This window comes from Chiloscyllium punctatum, chromosome 8 (assembly GCF_047496795.1).
Source record: "Chiloscyllium punctatum isolate Juve2018m chromosome 8, sChiPun1.3, whole genome shotgun sequence".
In the NCBI taxonomy this organism is placed as follows: domain Eukaryota; kingdom Metazoa; phylum Chordata; class Chondrichthyes; order Orectolobiformes; family Hemiscylliidae; genus Chiloscyllium; species Chiloscyllium punctatum.
Genome location: NC_092746.1, coordinates 125,662,361 through 125,681,224, shown reverse-complemented (window position 1 = coordinate 125,681,224; position 18,864 = coordinate 125,662,361). Strand labels below are relative to the sequence as shown.

Genomic DNA, 18,864 nt, shown 5'->3' with positions numbered 1-18,864 from the left:
TGGATGGAGTGCATGTCCTTTTTCTGCACTGTGGGGAGTGAGTTTGCCCATTGATTCTAATTCTGCTGGGGCTCCTTGATGCCACACTCAGTTTAGATTAATATAAGACAAGAGCAAGGAACAATCTAAAGTAGAACTTCTCAATTAGTGGAGGGCTAAATGCAGTGAGATGAGAGGAGATCCAGTCAGAGTAAGAAGGAGCTAAAGTCTGAAACGAAAAGCTGGAAGAAAACATTGGATATTCTTGAAGAAAAAGATGTTCAGGAAAAGGGTAAGAAATTCCAACATGAGCAAGGAGTAGTGGAAACAAAGTGAGGGGTAAATGAAAGGTGTATAATGCATGGCAAATGGATTCTTCAACTTAAAACCAGTCCAAACATGATGTTGAGCAGGGAGATGTTCTACGGGTAGAGGAAAGTAAACAGAAAAAAGCTGGCCCCATTTTCTCATGGGGCAAGGACAAGGAGACAGAGAAAGACACAAGAGGTGTGGGGGAGATATGAGGAAGAACCATTTCACATCGTACGGTAACAGAGTAGAAAAGACATATTGCTCCAATTGTACAGACACTGAAAACAAATTCTGGAGATCACAGAGGGTCAGACAGCATCCATGGAAAAAGAGCAAGCTTATATTTTGAGCCTACATGACTCTATCAGAGCTGAAGAGACATCACACCTGGAGTATTGCGTGCAACATTGGCCCCATTCCTTGAGGAGGGATGCAGCTGCATTGGAGGCACTTCAGAAGAGATTCACTAGATTCCAGAGATGAGGGATTTGTCTTACGAAAACAGATTGAGCAGTTTAGGTCTATACTCTCTGGAGTTTAGAAGAATAAGATGAGATCTACTTAAGATATAAAAGATGTTAAAGACACTGACAACATATGAGGAAAAATGTTTCCTCATGTAATGCGATCTAGAACAAGAGATCGTTGTTTTAGGATAAGGGATTGCAGATCTAAAACAAAGACAAGGAGAAGTTACTTCCGAAGGAGCTGTGAATCTGTGTGATTCAGCACTCTAGAGTATGGCAGAAGCTGGAACATTGAGTAAATTTCAGAAGGAGCTAGACAAATATTTAATTAGTAATGGGTTGAATTATCAGGTATGGTGAGCAGGCAGGAAAGTGAAGTTTAAGCCGAGATGAGATCAGCCCTGATTATGTTAAATTATGGAGCAGGCTTGAGAAGCTGAAAGAGGCCTACTCCTGGTCATAAGTCTTACATTCGTATGGTAGGTGGAGGTTCAACAGCAATACCCAAACGATGTACTTTATCAGAAATTTCTGATAAAATATCACATCCAAGAAAATATGTCTGTTTCTGTTCTCACAGCTGCTGATTGCTTCCAGCATGTTTCTGTTTTCAATTTATCCACATTGTTTTGCTTTTGCTCTTTATTTCCATCCTTTGTCATCCATCCTATACTAAAACCTTCCCTCATCCCTTTCTCTTTCACCCTTACTATCCCAACAGTGTGTCCCCCTCTCCTTCACCAATACCTAGCCTGGCATCCACGCAATATTTACTCTACCTTTAAGGTGTTTGATGCATTACCCTGGTTATAAAGCATGTGTAAAACCAAAAACATTTAAATCATGGTACTTGTGAAGTTGGGCATTTATTTATAAGAACTGTGCTCAAACTGAGAGAGACCAAGAAGAAATCAGAAATACATCTGGAATGATTCCTGGACTAATGCTCCAGAGTCATGAATTCACCTTCAATCGAAATAAACATGATTTTTTTGGTCTTATTTTCTGTGAAAGAATCTAATACATAAGCTCCAGCAATAATAAGATAAATATCAGCATTGTCAATATTTATAATGCTTTTATATGAACATTAAGTATGAGTAGCTGATCAGACATTTCTCTCACAAAATTACACAGAGAACACACGCATGCTGAAGGCATGAAGTGAGCCTCTGTTTCGATGATGTGTGGGAGGGATGTAGCTCAGTTTGGGAGAATTAGGATCTTAGCATTCTGTGGAACTATCATTCTCCCACCTGATAGAACTATAGCATGGAGCATATCCTTTCAGCTCCAGCCATTGTCCACCCCAGCTCGAAGAAAAGCATTCACTTTGGTTGTTAGTGAAGAATTTCATCTGTCATCAACAGCAGGTGGGAGTCAGTGTGGAATAAATACAGAGAATGGTGGGGGTGGGTGCAAGAGTGATGTTGGGAGTGCACAGTATTAACCTAAAAGAACACAGATGGACAAAACTCTTGTGTTGAGCGGGTGTTAATAGTAGGTTGTACCTACTGCCCATTCTCTTGGATATTAGTACGGCTGGTAACTCACATGGTTCAGGGTGTGGGAGTGGCAGTAACTGGGAAGCTGCAGGTGGGCAGATACCTTGTCCTGTCGAAACAGAAAAAGAAAAGGACTCATTTAAACCTTATGCTTTAAAAATTCACATTTATCTGTCTTTTACTGACGAGTGTGAAAAGTTAGATTTTAGTCTGCAAGATGTTTTGATTCATAAAATTCCGATACAGCTTATCCAATCCTTACACCCAACAGCTCTTTGGCTGAATCTCAAGGTAGAAGGGGAGGCTGGTGTTTTTTTCAGGTGGGAAGGGGCTTCAAGTGCCCATTAATGGACTTGACCCAGAAACCGGAAATGACCTTGCCTGCTTCCAGCTTTAGCTGGATCCATTCAGAAGCAAGTAGAGAACATCCTCACCATGGAGAAGATTTCATAGATGAATGGTAGAGCAGATTCAATGGGCAAAATTATCTGTTCAGCTCTTAGATCTTATGTTTTATTAGAAATCTCAAATTCTGAGTTCCCTGCAACTTCCCAACTGGCATAACAACAGCTGATGAATAAATCTAAGAGTTGAACATGTTGAATTACTAGATTGATGTTTTGTACCCTGCCCGTGATATCAACATTCTGAAAATGTTTATTAAAATGACAGCTTCACAATGTGTACAATTCATGGGTGGGGTCAGGATTTGGAGGCTATAATGTGTATTCAATACATTTGTCATTAGGGCTCTCAATAGCAATGTGTATCGTACAGTCCCAGAGCACCACAATGTGCTGCATAACCCTTCAGCTGTACGCATTCCCCATTCGGAAACATTCGCTCAGTATTAGTTTAATTGCTGACTCACGTGGTTGAGGGCAGGGTGGAGCTACAGGTTGTTGACTTGGTTGTGGGCAGACACCTTGTGCTGTCAAAACAGAAATATCAAAATACTATTTAGCGATTATACTTCAATAATTTACACTTAGTTGTCTTTTCTATGGTGACCATTTTGAGAAAAAACATAGATGTTGGGCCAGCAGTCTGGGTGGGATGTCAATCCCTACATCACAGGAGCCTTGGGAAATTAAAACTTCAAGGTACTTGATGAGTCTGACGGATCATGTAACTATTGCAATGGATTGGGATTTAAACTAAATAGTGGGAGGTGCGTGGATTCTGTTGCATGGAGAATTAAATGGAAAAGGTTAAAGTGGGCAAGGGCTCAGAAGAGAGTAAAATTTCCAGAACAAGTAACAGGACAAGGAGTATGGAAAGGGTAAGGAATCTAACTTCAGGCACAACAGATCAGTCAGGATTTCATTCAGGCCCAAAAAACTGGGACAGTTTGCAACAGAAAGTCAACTAACAGTCAGCAAAAGTGTGATAGTAAATTTCAGGAGGAACTGATTACACAGACTGGTAGCCATTCTGGCTCTTCCTTGGTCCAATTACATAAGATATGACGACAAGAATTATTAATATGAGAAGGTTGGCAGTTACCACAGGATTGAGGGTGTTGGTGTTAAGTGCATGCAGTATATGAAACAAGGGAAATGAGCTAGTAGTGCAGATTGAAACTGGTGCATGTGGTGTTGTGGGTATCACAGAGATGTGGCGTGAAGGGACTCAGGGCTGAGATCCACTGGGAAGGATAAAGGCCTTGTCAAAAGGACAGGCAGATGGGCAGGTTTCCTACTACCTTGTTAGCAGGAAATAAACATAAATTCATAGCAAGAGGTGATATAGAGTCTGAAGGTGTGCATACAGTTGAGGAACTCCAAAGGAAAAAGGATCTTGATGAAGGTTCGGTCCAGGCCTCCGAGCAGTGGTTAGGACATGGAGAAGAAAGTAAAACTGGAAAAAGAGAAGGCAGGTAAGAAAGGCACTATTACAATAATCTTGAGGGTCTTCAATAGAGAGGGGGACTGGGAAATTCAGTTTGGTAATGGATCTCAAGATAAGCAAGTCGAGGAGTGTTTATGGGATGACTTTTCAGACTAGCTACTGGTAGCACCCATTAGGGAATAAGTAGTTCTGGATTTGGTGATGTGTAATGAGACAGACTTGATTAAGGAGCTGCAGGTGAAGGAAGCCATGGGGGGAGGTGACCATAACATGATAAAATTTAACTTGTGGCTTAAGAATGAGAAGCTGGATTCACATGTGAATGGCATTACAATTCAGTAAAGATACGAGGGAGGAGCTGGCCAGAGTTGATTGGAAGGGGAGCCTTGCAGGGAAGACAGTGGAGCAGCAATGACAAGTGTTTCTGGGGGTAATTCAGGAGGCATGGCAGAAATTCACCCCAAGGAATAAGGAACATATAAGGGAGGGCAAGGCAGCCATGGCTGACAATGGAAGTCAGAGACATTATACAAGCAAAGATAAAGAATACAACGTGGGGAAGATTAGTGGGAATCTAGAGGATTGGAAATCCTTTAAAAAACAGCAAGGGATAACTAAAACAGGAATAAATGGAGAGGGAGATGAAATATAAGCCAGTTAGTAATGTAAAATAAGATTACAAGAGCTTTTTTTTGATATATAAAATGTAAGAGAGAGGCAAGATGAACATTGGACTGCTGGAAAATGAGGTTGGAGAAGAAGTTATGGGAAACAAAGAAATGGCAGAGGAACTGAACAGGCACTTTTCATCAGTTTTTATGTTGAGACTCACGAGCAACATTCCGAAACTCCAAGAGAATCAAAGGGCAGATGTGAGTGCAGTCGCCATCACTAAAGAAAAGGTGCTGAGGAAGCTGAAAGATCTAATGGTAGATGAGTCACCAAGACCAGATGAACTACACCCCAGAGTTTTGAAGGAAGGAGATAGCTGAGGAGACTATAGAGGCATTGGAGATGATCTTTCATTGGAGTTAGGGAGAGGCCCAAAGGACTGGAAAATGGCTAAGGCTACAGCTCTCTTCAAAAAAGGAGGGAGGTAGAAGACCGGAAACCATAGGCTGCTTAGCCTGACCTCGGTCATTCAAAAGATTTTTGATCTATTATTAAGGATGAGATCGTGGAGTACATGGACCTGGTCTAGCACAGCATCATCAATGAGAGATCATGTCTCAGGAATCTGTTAGAATCCTTTGAGGACATTGGTTAGGCCGCTTTTGGAATGTTGTGTGCAATTCTGGTCTCCTTCCTATCGGAAGGATGTTCTGAAACTTCAAAGGGTTCAGAAAAGATTGACAAGGATGTTGCCAGAGTTGGAGGATTTGAGCTATAGGGAGATGCTGAATAGGCTGGGGTTGTTTTCCCTGAAGTGTTGGAGGCTGAGTGGTGACCTGATAGAGGTTTATAAAATCATGAGGGGCATGGGTAGGATAAATAGACAAGGTCTCTTCCCTGGGTTGGGGAGTCCAGAACTAGAGGGCATAGGTTTAGGGTGAGAGCAGATATAAAAGAGATCTGAGGGACAACGTTTTCACACAGAGGATGGTATATGTATGGAATGAGCTGCCAGAGGAATGGTGGAGGCTGGTACAATTGTAACATTTAAAAAGCATCTGAATGGGTATAGGAATAGGAAGGGTTTGGAGAGATTTGGGCCGGATGCTGGCAGGTGGGACTAGATTGGGTTGGGATATCTGGTTGGCATGGACAAGTTGGACTGAAGGTCTGTTTAAGTGCAGTCCATCTCTATGACTCTATGACTCTAAGTAATAAGCAGGTTAGACAAAGGAGAACCAGTTGACATGATCTATTTGAATTTCCGCAAGTTATTTGACAAGGTGCCACACAGAAGGTGGCTAAATAAGACAAGAGCCCATGGTTTTAGGGACAAGATACTGGCATGGGTAGAGGATTGGCTTTTTAAAAATGTATTCATTTTGTGGGATGTGGACGTTTCTGGCTAGCCAGCATTTATTGCCAATCCTGGAGAAGGTGGTGGTGAGCTGCCATCTTGAACCACTGCAGTCCATCTGCTGTGGGTTGACCCACAATGCTATTAGGGAGGGAATTCCAGGGTTTTGACCCAACGACAGTGAAGGAACGGTGATATATTTCTCAATCGGGATGATGAATGGCTTGGAGGGGAACGTGAAGGTGGTGGTATCCCCATATATCTGCTGTCCTTGTCCTGCTAGATGGAGGTGGTTATGGGTTTGGAAGGTGCTGACTAAGGATTTTGGGTGAATTTCTGCAGTGCATCTTGCTGCTGTTGAGCATCGGTGGTAGAGGGAGTGGATGTTTGTGGATGCAATGCCAATCAAGTGGGCTACATTGTCCTGGATGGTGTCAAGCTTTTTAAGTGTTGTTGGGGCTGCACTCATCTCGGCAAGTAGAGGTATTTCATCACACTCCTGACTTGTGTCTTGCAGATGATTGTCAGGTTTTGGGGAGTCAGGTGAGTTACTTGCCGCAGTATTCCTAGCCTCTGACCTGTTCTTGTAGCCATTGTGTTTATGTGGTGAGTCCAGTTGAGCTTCTGATAAATGGTAACCCCCAGGATGTTGATAGTAGGGGATTCAGTAATGTTAACACCATTTAATGCCAAGGGGTATTGTCTCTTCGTGGTGATGGTCATAGCCTGCCATTTGTGTTGTGCAAATGTTACTTGCCAATTGTCAGCCCAAGCCTGGATATTGTCCAGATCTTGTTGCATTTGGACACGGAGTGCTTCAGTGTCTGAGCAGCATAAAATGGTCCTGAACATTGTGCAATCATTGGCAAACATGCCAACTTCGGACCTTATGATGGAGGGAAGGGCATTGATGAAACAGCTGAAGATGGTGGGGCCGAAGACACTAACCTGACGAACCCCTGCAGGGATGTCCTGGAGCTGAGATGACTGACCTCCACAGCCATTTTCCTATGTGTCAGGTATGACTCTAACAACTGAGGAATTTGTCCCCAATACCCATTGATTCCGTTTTGCAAGGGCTCCTTGATACCATACTAGGTCGAATGCAGCCTTGATATCATGGACTATCACTCTCATCTACCCTCTGAAATTCAGCTCTTTTGTCCTTTATGGACCACATGGGGTCAGTGTAGGGAACACAGCTATTGACCTTTTGCATTAACATTCTGGACAAAGGAACTGAGGGCACGTTTCTAATTACACAATGATAGGCAGTGATACAGGTAGAGTTAAGGAAATGGGACTTCGTGGGGATAGGCTAGGCGAGAGGGCAAAGAAGTGGCAGATGGAATACAATGTGGGTAAGTGTTAGGTTAGGCACTTTGAGAGAAAGAGTAGAGGCACAGACATTTTTCTAAATTGCAAAGACTTCAGAAACCTGAAGCACAAAGGGCCTTGGGTGTCTGAGCTCACGATTCGCTGAAGGGGAACATGTTGATTCAGTTGACAGTTAGGAAGGCAAATGCATCATTAGTGTTAACATTGAGGGGGCTAGAATACAAGAGCTGGGATGTATTGCTGAGGCTGTATAAGCCTCTGGTTAGACTGCATTTGGAATGTTGTGAGAAGTTTTGGGCCCCGTATCAAGGGAAGGATGATTGGTTCTGGGAAATGCTCCAGAAGAGGTTGACAAGAATGACCTCGGGAATGATGGGCCTATCATACTGGGAGCAGTTGTGGGCTCTGGTTTTGTACTCGATGGAGTTTCAAAAGATGAGGGGGGATCCAACTAAATTTTACAGACTACTGACAGGCCTGGATAGAATTGACATGGATAGATGTTTCCACTAGTAGGGGAGACTAAGACCTGAGAGCACAGCCTCAGAGTGAAGGGATGACCCTTTAGAACTGAGGTGAGGAGGAATTTTGTCAGCTAGAGGGTGGGGAATCTGTGGAACACACTGTTGCAGAAGGCTGTGGAAGCCAAATCATTAAGTGTCTTTAAGACAAAGATAGCTAGATTCTTTATTGGTAAGGGGATGAAGGGTTACAATGCAAATGGGGTTGAGAAAGATATCAGCCATGATTGAATGGTAGAGCAGAATCGATGGGCTGAACAATGTAAGTCTGGTCCCATTTGCAATGGTCTTTTGGGGAAGCCCACATTCTAGATTCCCTGCAACTTCCCAAGGGACATAACAGCAGCTGATGAATAAATCTGAGTAGAACATGCTGAATTAATAGATTAATGCTTTGTACCCTGGCAGTGATATTGACATTCTGAAAAGGTTTATAAAGATGACAGATTCGCAACGTGTACCATTTGTGGGTGGAGTCAGGATTTAGAGGCTGTAATGTGTGTTCCATGAATTTGTCATCAGGCCTCTCAATAACAATGTGCATTGTACAGTCTCAGCGCGCCACAGTGTGCTGCATAACCCTTCAGCTGTACCCATTCCCCATTCTGGAACATTCTCTCAGTATTAGTTCTATTGCTGACTCACGTGGTTGAGGGCAGGGCGGAACCACAAACTGTTGACTTGGTTGTGGGCAGACACCTCGTGCTGTCAAAACAAAAAAATCAAAATTCTTATTCAACAATTACACTTTAATAATTTAAAGTTAGTTGTCTTTTCTGTGGTGGCTATTTTGGGAAGAAAAAAATTAGATGTTGATGTTAGATATTTTGATTCTGAAAATTATGAGCGAGCCTATCCTATAATTTGATGCTGTAATACCTTTAGAGTTAGAATTCCAACAGTGTGGAAACAGGCCCTTCAGCCCAGCAAGCCCACATTGACTCTCTCCTCTATTACTCTACATTTCCCCCTGACTAACGAACCTAACCTATACATCCCTGAACACTATGGGTGATTTAGCATAGCCTATTCACCTAAACTGCAGGTCTTTGGACTGTGAGAGGTAATCAGAACACCCAGAGGAAACCCATGCAGACACAGGGAGAATATACAAACTCCACACAGTCACCCGAGGCTGAAGTTGAACCTGGGTCCCTGGCGCTGGGAGGCAACACTGCTAACCACTGAGCCACCGGGCCACCCTTTGCTGAATCACAGTCAAGGGTGTCAATTTGATGTCAAGTGGAGAACATCCCTGCGGCTGTTGGCTAAGTAACTTCAATTCTCAAAGAATAATTTAACTGGGCACTGAACCCAATATTCAGCCAATACTGGCCAGTCTGGACTGTGTGGACCTCACCCGTTGCAACCAAGTGACAGTGAAGCGGGGACTGCTCCCACACTCATAAATCCTCCAACTGCACAGAACTTCATTCAAGAGTGCAGAACTGATTTCCCATTTTTTGAAAGTCAAGGTCACCTGTCTTCTGCTTACCCACCTGCTCCTTTGGCATCTAGTCTCGGACCTCCCTCATTTTGACCTGCACCTCCATGCTTCCAGCTGTCACTTTTGCTTGGAAGATATTCAGGTAAAAACAATGACTGCAGATGCTGGAAACCAGATTCTGGATTAGAGTGGTGCTGGAAAAGCACAGCAGTTCAGGCAGCATCCGAGGAGCAGGAAAATCATTCATGCAACTCTAGCCTAAAGCTCTGATGTGAAACAAGAGACACAGTAACAACACCAATAGTGAAGCAAGCAACACCGGCTGCAGCAAAAACCAGTCACATTCTCCTCAGCCACTGGACACAGTGGATGAACATAGAGACCCAAATGGTCAGAGATGGGAACTCAAAACAGCACCTTGAAGTACAGGATCAGCCCTATTAACTTCATAGAACCATAGAATCCCAATAGTGCGGAAGCAGACCATGCAGCCCATCAACTAGGAGAAAGTGAGGACTGCAGATGCTGGATTTACCAGAGTTGAAAAGTGTGGTGCTGGAAAAGCGCAGCAGGCCAGGCAGCATCCGAGGCCTAGGAGAAAGTGAGGACTGCAGATGCTGGATTTACCAGACTAGGAGAAAGATTCCTGAAGAAGGGCTTATGCCCGAAACGTCGATTCTCCTGCCCCTCGGATGCTGCCTGGCCTGCTGTGCTTTTCCAGCACCACACTTTTCAACATGCAGTCCATCAAGTCCACACTGACTCTCTGAAGAGCATTCCACCCAGACCTAATCCCCTACCCTATTCCTGTAACACTGCATTTCCTATGGCTAACCCACCTAACTTGCGCATTCCTGAATAATTTACCATGACCAATCCACCTAGCCTGCATACTTTTGGACTGTGGGTGGAAACCTGGGCACCTGGAGGAAACCCACACAGACACAGGGAGAATGTGAAAACTCCACACAGACAGTTGTCCAAGACCGGGGCCGGAATCGAACCCAGGTCCCTGCCGCTGTGAGCCAGCCCATTAATACCTAAAACCCAAGATCCCACATATTCTTCAACCTTGAAATAATACCTCAATTTTCAAGATCTATAAAACAAATTGACAAACTCTAAATATTTCAGTGTTGCTCCGCACCTCTAAACATATACACCAATATGTCCTCAATAGGGCTCCCCAACCACTTACACTTTACAAGCTGGGAAATAACTTCTTACTTTCCCTATGGTCACTCCCATTGTATTCTCATATTCTCTGTTTGCCAGCTTTACTTCTAGAACATAGAACACAGAAAGGTACAGCACAGAACAGGCCCTTTAGCCCAAGATGTTGTGTTGTAATTCTATTGTAAAGTATAATAACCTAACCTATGCACCCCTCAACTCACTGCTCTCCATGTGCATGTCAAGCAGTCGCTTAAATGTCCCGAATGACTCTGCTTCCACCACCACCGCTGGCAACGCATTCCATGCATTCACAACTCTCTGCATAAAGAACTTTCCTTTGATGTCTCCTCTATACCTTTCTCCTAATATCTTAAAACTATGACTCCTTGTTTTAACTGGGCACCACTGAGAAGGTTATTGCTGAGCAGGTGCTGCTGGATAGTACTGTTGATGACAACTTCCATCACTCCACTGGTGATCAACAGTAGAGTGATGGGGCAGTAATTGGCCAGGTTGGATTTGTCTTGCTTTTTAGTACAGGACAATTTAGTACTTGGGCAATTTTCCACATTGTCAGGTAGATGTCAGTGCTGTAACTTTACTGGAACAGCTTCGATAGGGAAGCAGCAATTTCTGGAGTACAAGTCTTCAGTACTATCGCCAGAAAGTTGTCAGCACCCATAGCCATTGCAGAACCTAGTGTCTCCAAAGGTTTCTTGTTGTCACGTGTAGAAATGCAAATTGGCTGAAGACTGGTATCTGTAATGGGGGGGACCACTGGAGGAGGCCGGGATACATCATCCACTCCGCACTTCGGACTGAAGATTGCTGCAAAAGCTTCAGCCTTATCTTTTGCACTGAATAAGAGAAGGTAGAGAATGGGAATAAAGTGTTTTTTTCAGCATGGCAGCCGGTGACCAATGGAGTTCCACAAGGGTCAGTGTTGGGACTACACCTATTTAAGTTATACATTAACATGCTGGACAAAGGAACTGAGGGCATTGTTGCCATGTTTCTAGATGACAGACAGGCAGTGATACAGATAGCGGTGAGGAAAGGAGTAGACTTTGCGAGGACTCGGATAGGCTAGGAGAGAGGGAAAAGAAGTGGCAGATGGAATACAATGTGGATAAGTGTGAGGTTAGGCACTTTGGGAGGAAGAGTAGAGGCACAGACATTTTTCTAAATTAGCAAAGACTTCAGAAATCTGAAGCACAAAGGGCCTCAGGTGTTTGAGTTCGGGATTCTCTGAAGGCTAACATACCAATTCAGTTGGCAGTTAGGAAGGCAAATGCACCGTTAGTGTTAACATTGAGGGGGCTAGAATACAAGAGCTGGGATTTATTGCTGAGGCAGTATAAGCCTCTGGTCAGACTGCATTTGGAATGTTGTGAGCCAGCTTTAGGCCCCGTATCAAGGCCTTAGGAAGAGATCCAGAGGAGGTTGACAAGAATGGCCTCGGGAATGATGGGCCTGTCGTTTTAGGAGCAGTTGAGGGCTCTGGGTCTATATTCAATGGAGTTTCAAAGGATATGGGAGCATCCAACTCAATCTTACAGAATACTGTGTGGGCTGGATAGACATGGAAAAGGTGTTTCCACTAGTAGGAGAGACTAGGACCTGAGGGCACAACCTCAGAGTGAAGCGATGACCCTTTAAAACAGCAACGAAGAGGCATGGTAGCTCAGTGGTTAGCACTGCTGCCTCACAGCGCCAGGGACACAGGTTCAATTCCAGCCTTAGACAAATGTCTGTGTGGAGTTTTCACATTCTCCACATGTCTGTGCAGGTTTCCTCCGGGTGCTCCAGTTTCCTCCCACAATCTAAAGATATGCAGGTTAAGTGAATTGGCCATGCTAAATTGCCCATTGTGTAGGCTATTAGTGAGGGGTAAATATAAGGTAGGGGAATGGGTCTGGGTGGGTTACTCTTCAGAAGGTAGGTGCGGAATTGTTGGGCTGAAGTGCCTGTTTCCACACTGTTGGGATTCTATTTCTTCACCAGCCAGCGGTGGTGAATCTGTGGAACACACTCCATATCTGTGGAAGCCAAGTCATTAAGTGTCTTTAAGACAGGGATAGGTAGGTTCTTTATTGATAAGGGGATAAAGGGTTCTTTATTGGGAGGGGGGAGGCGAAGGCAGGAGAATGAAGTTGGGAAAGATATTAGCAATGATCGAATGGTGGAGCAGACTCAGTGGGCTGAACAATGTAAATGTGCTCCTATCTCTAATGATCTTGTGGAGAATCCCAAATTCAAGGTTCCCTGCAACTTCCCAACTGACAGAGATAGATACGTTCTTGATTGCCAAGGGGATCAAAGGGTACTGGAAGTAAGCAGAAAAATAGGGTTGAAAAACCTATCAACCATTTTCGAATGGTGGAGCAGACACGATGGGTCAAATGGCCTAATTTCTGCTCCTATGTCTTATTGTCTTATAACAACAACTGATGAATAAATCTAAGAGTTGAACATGCTGAATTAATAGATTAATGCTTTGTACCCTGGCAGTGATATCAACATTCTGCAAAAGAGTATAAAAATGACGGCTGGACAATGTGTACCATTTGTGGGTGGAGTCAGGATTTGGAGGCTGTAATGTGTGTTCCATGAATTTGTCATCAGGCCTCTCAATAACAATGTGCATTGTACAGTCTCAGTGCGCCACAGTGTGCTGGATAACCCTTCAGCTGTACCCATTCCCCATTCTGGAACATTCTCTCAGTATTAGTTCTATTGCTGACTCACGTGGTTGAGGGCAGGGTGGAACCACAAACTGTTGACTTGGTTGTGGGCAGACACCTCGTGCTGTCAAAACAAAAAAATCAAAATTCTTATTCAACAATTACACTTTAATAACTTAAAGTTAGCTGTCTTTTCTCTGGTGGCTATTTTAGGAAGAAAATAAATTAGATGTTGGAGTTAGATATTTTGATTCTAAAAACTGTGAGTGAGCCTATCCTGTAATATGACACTGTAACACATTTACAGTTAGAATCCCTACAGTGTGGAAACAGGCCCTTCAGCGCAGCAAGTCCACACTGACCCTCTGAAGAGTAACCCACCCAGATCCACTCCCCTATTACTCTACATTTCCCCCTGACTAATGCACCTAACCTACATATCCTTGAACACTATGGGCGATTTAGCATGGCCAATTCAACTGATCTGCACATCTTTGGACTGTGGGTGGAAACCAGAGCACTCAGAGGAAACCCATGCAGACACAGGAAGAATGTGAAAACTCCACACAGACAGGCACCCAAGGCTGGAATCGAACCTGGGTCCCTGGTGCTGGGAGGCAACATTGCTAACCACTGAGCCACCGGGCCACCCTTTGCTGAATCACAGTCAAGGGTGTCAATTTGATGTCAAATAGAGAACATCCCTGTGGCTGTTGGCTAAGTAACTTCAATTCTCAAAGAATAATTTAACTGGGCACTGAACCCAATATTCAGCCATAACTGGCCAGTCTGGACTGTGTGGATCTCACCTGGTACAACCAAGTGACAGTGAAGTGGGGACTGCTCCAAAACTCATAAATCCTCCAACTGCAAGGCAGCAATTCACAGAACTTCATTCAAGAGTGCAGAACTGATTTCCCATTTTTTGGAAGTCAAGGTCACCTGTCTTCTGCTTACCCTCGTGCTCCTAAATCTTATGTTCTCAGACCTCTCTCATTTTGACCTGCACCTCCATGCTTTCAGCTGTCACTTTTGCTTGGAAGATATTCATGCAGCTCTAGCCTAGAGCTCCGATGTGAAACAAGAGACACAGTAACAATACCAATAGTGAAGCAAGCAACACCGGCTGCAGCAAAACCAGTCACATTCTCCTCAGCTACTGGACACAGGGGATGAACATAGGGACCCAAATGGTCAGAGATGGGAACTCAAAACAGCACTTTGAAGCATAGGATCAGCTTTCTTGATGAGTAAGAGCACGATTGCCTCTTCAGACAAGGGCTTTCAACGCAAATCACAGTCATAAAAGCAACAGACATATGATGTACGGGCTTTTGAAGGCCATTCAGCCCATCATAAGTCCATAAGAAATAGAAATAGGAATAGGTTATTTATCCACTTGAGTTTGCTCTACTATTCAATAGGAGAACGGTTGATCTGACATTCCTCATGTCCACTTTCCTGCCTCTCCCCCCAGAATCCTTGATTTCCCCGACTGATCAAAACACTATCAAAAATATACACAATGAGGCTGCCCCCACATTTCTCTCTTGCAAGGAGTTCCAAAGACCCTCATCTCTCTGATAGAGAAATTCACCCCTCATCTCAGACTTAAACTGATGCCTCTTCATTCTGGCACGATGGGTCTATTGACAGCACATGGTCTGCAGCAGTGGAAGAAGGCAGTTCACTATCACCTTCTCAAGGAAAAGCCAATACATTTGGGCCCAGCCAGCGATGCCTACGTCCCACAGGTAAATAAAAGAAAATGCCCTCTGGTCCTGGACACTCCCACGAGGAGAAACATCATTGTCTAAAATGCATGTCTTTACTCTAAGATGATGCCCTCTGGTTCAGTCCATGCAGGGGCTGAGATGGTAGATGGAAGCAGGAGAGATGGGAACTCAATTTAGCAGAAGAGGTGAGCTCTATTCTAACCTCTCACCTCTCCATGTTGAGTGACCAGACCTTCCCTACTCTAACTGCCCTGCAACCACTAGCAGTACAGTTCAGCTCCAGCCCGTTCCATCATGAGAGCTGAAAATGTGTGGCTGGAAAAGCGTAGCAGGTCAGGCAGCATCCAAGGAGCAGGAGAATCGACGTTTCGGGCATGAGCCCTTCTTCAGGAATGAGGAAGGGCTCATGCCCGAAACGTCGATTCTCCTGCTCCTTGGATGCTGCCTGACCTGCTGCGCTTTTCCAGCAACACATTTTCAGCTCTGATCTCCAGCATCTGCAGTCCTCACTTTCTCCTGTTCCATCATGAGATCTCTCCTCATGTTCCCATGGATGTACTTGCTCTGGCAGCCTTCAAAAACACACTCTCTACACAAACGGTAGCTATCAGGCTACAATCCAGCTGCAAAGTCAATCCCTGACATCACAGAAACTCTGAGGAATTGAAATTTCAAAGTGTTTGGTGAGTCCTGGCCATTGTATTACTATGGTAATGGATAGGGATTTAAACTAAATAGTGGGGGTTGGGGTGGGGGGTTCAGTTGCATGGAGAATTAAATGGAAAAGGTTAAAGTAGGAAGGGCTCAGCTGGGATGAAAGTTTCCAGAACAAGTAATGGGACAGAGAATATGGAGAGGGTGTAGATTCTAACTTCAGGCACAGCACATCAGGGAACAACTATGAGAAGGGGGTCAGTCGCCAAAGGACAGAGGGTGTTTTATTCTAAATGCACGCAGTATATGAAACTAGGGAAATGAGCTTGTTGTGCAGATTGAAAGCGGCAGGAACAATATTCTGGGTATCTCAGAGACATTGCTTCATGTGGATCAGGGGTGGCAACAATTAAAAGGACAGGCAAATAGGCAGAGAGGAGTGGGCTTGCTTTGTTAGTAATGAAGGAAATTAAATCAATAGCGAGAAGTGATAAGAGTTCTGAAAGTGTAGAATCTATGGGTACAGTTGAGGAACTGCAAAGTAAAAAAAGACCTTGATGGGAATCATGTGCCGGCTTCTAAGCAGTAGTTAAGACGCGGGGAAGAAACCAGAACTGGAGATAGAAAAGGCATTTAAGAAAGGCACTATTACAATGATTATGGGGGGCATCAATATGGAGGGGAACTAGGAAAATCAAGTTGGCAGTTGATCACAAAGTAAGGAAGTTGTGGAATGTCTATGGGATGTTTTGTTTTGGACCACTCAGTGGTAGCACCCAATAGGAAACAGGTAATTCTTGATTTGGTGATATGCAATGAGGCAGACTTGATTAGGGAGCTGGAAGTGAAGGAGGCCCCAGAGGACAGTGGCCATAACATGATTCAATTCATCTTGCGGTTTGAGTGAGAGAAGCTGGTATCAGCTGCAATGATAAGACAATTGAGTAAAGGTAACTACAAAGACATGGGGGAGGAGCTTGATTGGAAGAGGAACCCAGCAGGAAAGACAATGAAGCAACAACGGCGGGAGTTTCTGGGGTGAAAAAGTGCGTGGTAAAATAAGGCTGAGTCAGCATGGCTTCATCAAGCCTGACAAATCTGTTATAATTGTTTGACAAAGTAATTAGATTAGATTAGATTAGATTAGATTACTTACAGTGTGGAAACAGGCCCTTCGGCCCAACAAGTCCACACCGACCCACCGAAGCGCAACCCACCCATTCCCCAACATTTACCCCTTTACCTAACACTATGGGCAATTTAGCATGACCAACTCACCTAACCTGCACATCTTTGGATTGTGGGAGGAAACCGGAGCACCCGGAGGAAACCCATGCAGACACAGGGAGAATGTGCAAACTCCACACAGTCAGTCGCCTGAGTCGGGAATTGAACCCAGGTCTCTGGCGCTGTGAGGCAGCAGTGCTAACCACTGTGCCACCGTGCCGCCCATGTGGATAGATTAGACAAAGGACAACCAGTGGACATGATCTCATTGGATTTCGGGATGCATTTGACAAGGTGGCACACAGGAGGTGACTAAATAAGACAAGAGCCCATAGAATTAAGGGGCAAGATACTGGCATCGATAAAGGATTAGTTGATTGGCAGAAGGTGGAGAGTGGGGATAAAGTGTTTTTTCAGCATGGCTGCCGGTGACTAGTAGTGTTCTGTAGTGGTCTGTGTTCGGCCCACAACCATTCACATTATACATTCTGGACAAAGGAACGGACAGTATTGTTTCCACATTTCTAGATGAAACAAAGATAGAACATAGAACATAGAACATAAAACACAATACAGCACAGAACAGGCCCTTTGGCCCACGATGTTGTGCCGAGGATTATTCCTAGTCTTAAATAAAATAACCTAACCTACACACCCCTCAATTCATTGCTGCCCATGTGCATGTCCAGCAGTCATTTAAGTGTAGGCAAAAGTGAGGACTGCAGATGCTGGAAACCACAGTTTAGATCAGAGTCATGCTGGAAAAGCACAGCAGGTCAGGCAGCATCCGAGGAGCAGGAAAATCGATGTTTCAGGCAAAAGCCCTTCATCAGTCACTTAAATGTCCCTAATGGCTCTGCCTCCACCACCACCACTGGCAACGCATTCCATGCATTCACAACTCTGCATTAAAAAACTACCTCTGACATCTCCTCTATACTTTCTTCCTAATATCTTAAAACTATGACCCATCATGCCAATCAATCCTGCCCTGGGGAAAGGTCTCTGGCTATTGACTCTATCCATGCCTCTCTGTACCTTGTATACCTTGATCAGGTCACCTCTCTTCCTCCTTTTCTCCAGCAAGAAAAGTCCAAGCTTAGTCAACCTCTCTCTGTAAGACAAGCCCTCCAGTCCACGCAGCACCCTGGTAAATCTTCTTTGCACCCTCTCCAAAGCCTCTGTATCTTTCCTATATAGGGCACCCAGAACTGGACACAATATTCCAAGTGTGGTCTCACCAGGGTCTTGTAGAGCTGCAGCAAAACCTTGCGGCTCTTCAACTTGATACCCCTGTTAATGAAAGCCAAAACATCATATGCTTTCTTAACAACCCTGTCCATTTGGGTGGCAACTTTGAGGGATCTATGCACTTGAACACCAAGATCCCTCTGTTCCTCCACACTGCTACGAATCCTGTCTTTAATCCTATTTTCAGTATTCAAGTTTAACCTTCCAAAATGCATCACTACACAGGCAGTGAGACAAGTAGTGTTGAAGAAATGGGGAGGCTGCAGGATATGGACAGGCAAGGAGATTGGGCAAAGAAATGGCAGATGGAATACAATGTGGGCAAGTGTGAGGTAATACACTTTGGTAGGAAGAGTGGGGGTGCAGTCTATATTCTAAATGAGGAAAGACTTCAGAAATCTGAAGCACCAAGGGACTTGAGAGTCCTAGTTCAGAATTCTCTTAAGGTTAATATTCAAGTTCAGTTCGGAATGGCTCATTCCTGATGAAGGCCTTTTGCCCGAAACGCGATTTTCCTGCTCCTTGGATGCTGCCTGACCTGCTGTGCTTTTCCAGTGCCACTCTAATCTTGACTCTAATCTCCAGCATCTATAGTACCCACTTCTGCCTATTCAGGTTCAGTTGGCAGTTCGGAAGGCAAATACAATGTTAACATTCACTTTGAGAAGGCTAGAATACAAGAACTGGGATATACTGCTGAGGCTGTATAAGCTTCTGGTCAGACTTTATTTGGAATATTGTGAGAAG

At 44.3% G+C, this 18,864-nt stretch overlaps 1 protein-coding gene across 1 annotated transcript in view; it reads right to left on the bottom strand.

Annotated features, from left to right (window-relative positions):
• The window catches only part of LOC140480293 (uncharacterized), a 129,201-nt gene that overhangs the window by 103,815 nt on the left and 6,522 nt on the right, over positions 1-18,864 (bottom strand). The window contains exons 2-4 of the mRNA XM_072574997.1: positions 8,588-8,647; positions 3,135-3,194; positions 2,313-2,372 (exon numbers count right to left, since the gene is read on the bottom strand). Of these exons, the coding sequence (XP_072431098.1) occupies positions 2,313-2,372; positions 3,135-3,194; positions 8,588-8,647 (180 nt within the window). The remainder of the gene's footprint in view (positions 1-2,312; positions 2,373-3,134; positions 3,195-8,587; positions 8,648-18,864) is intronic.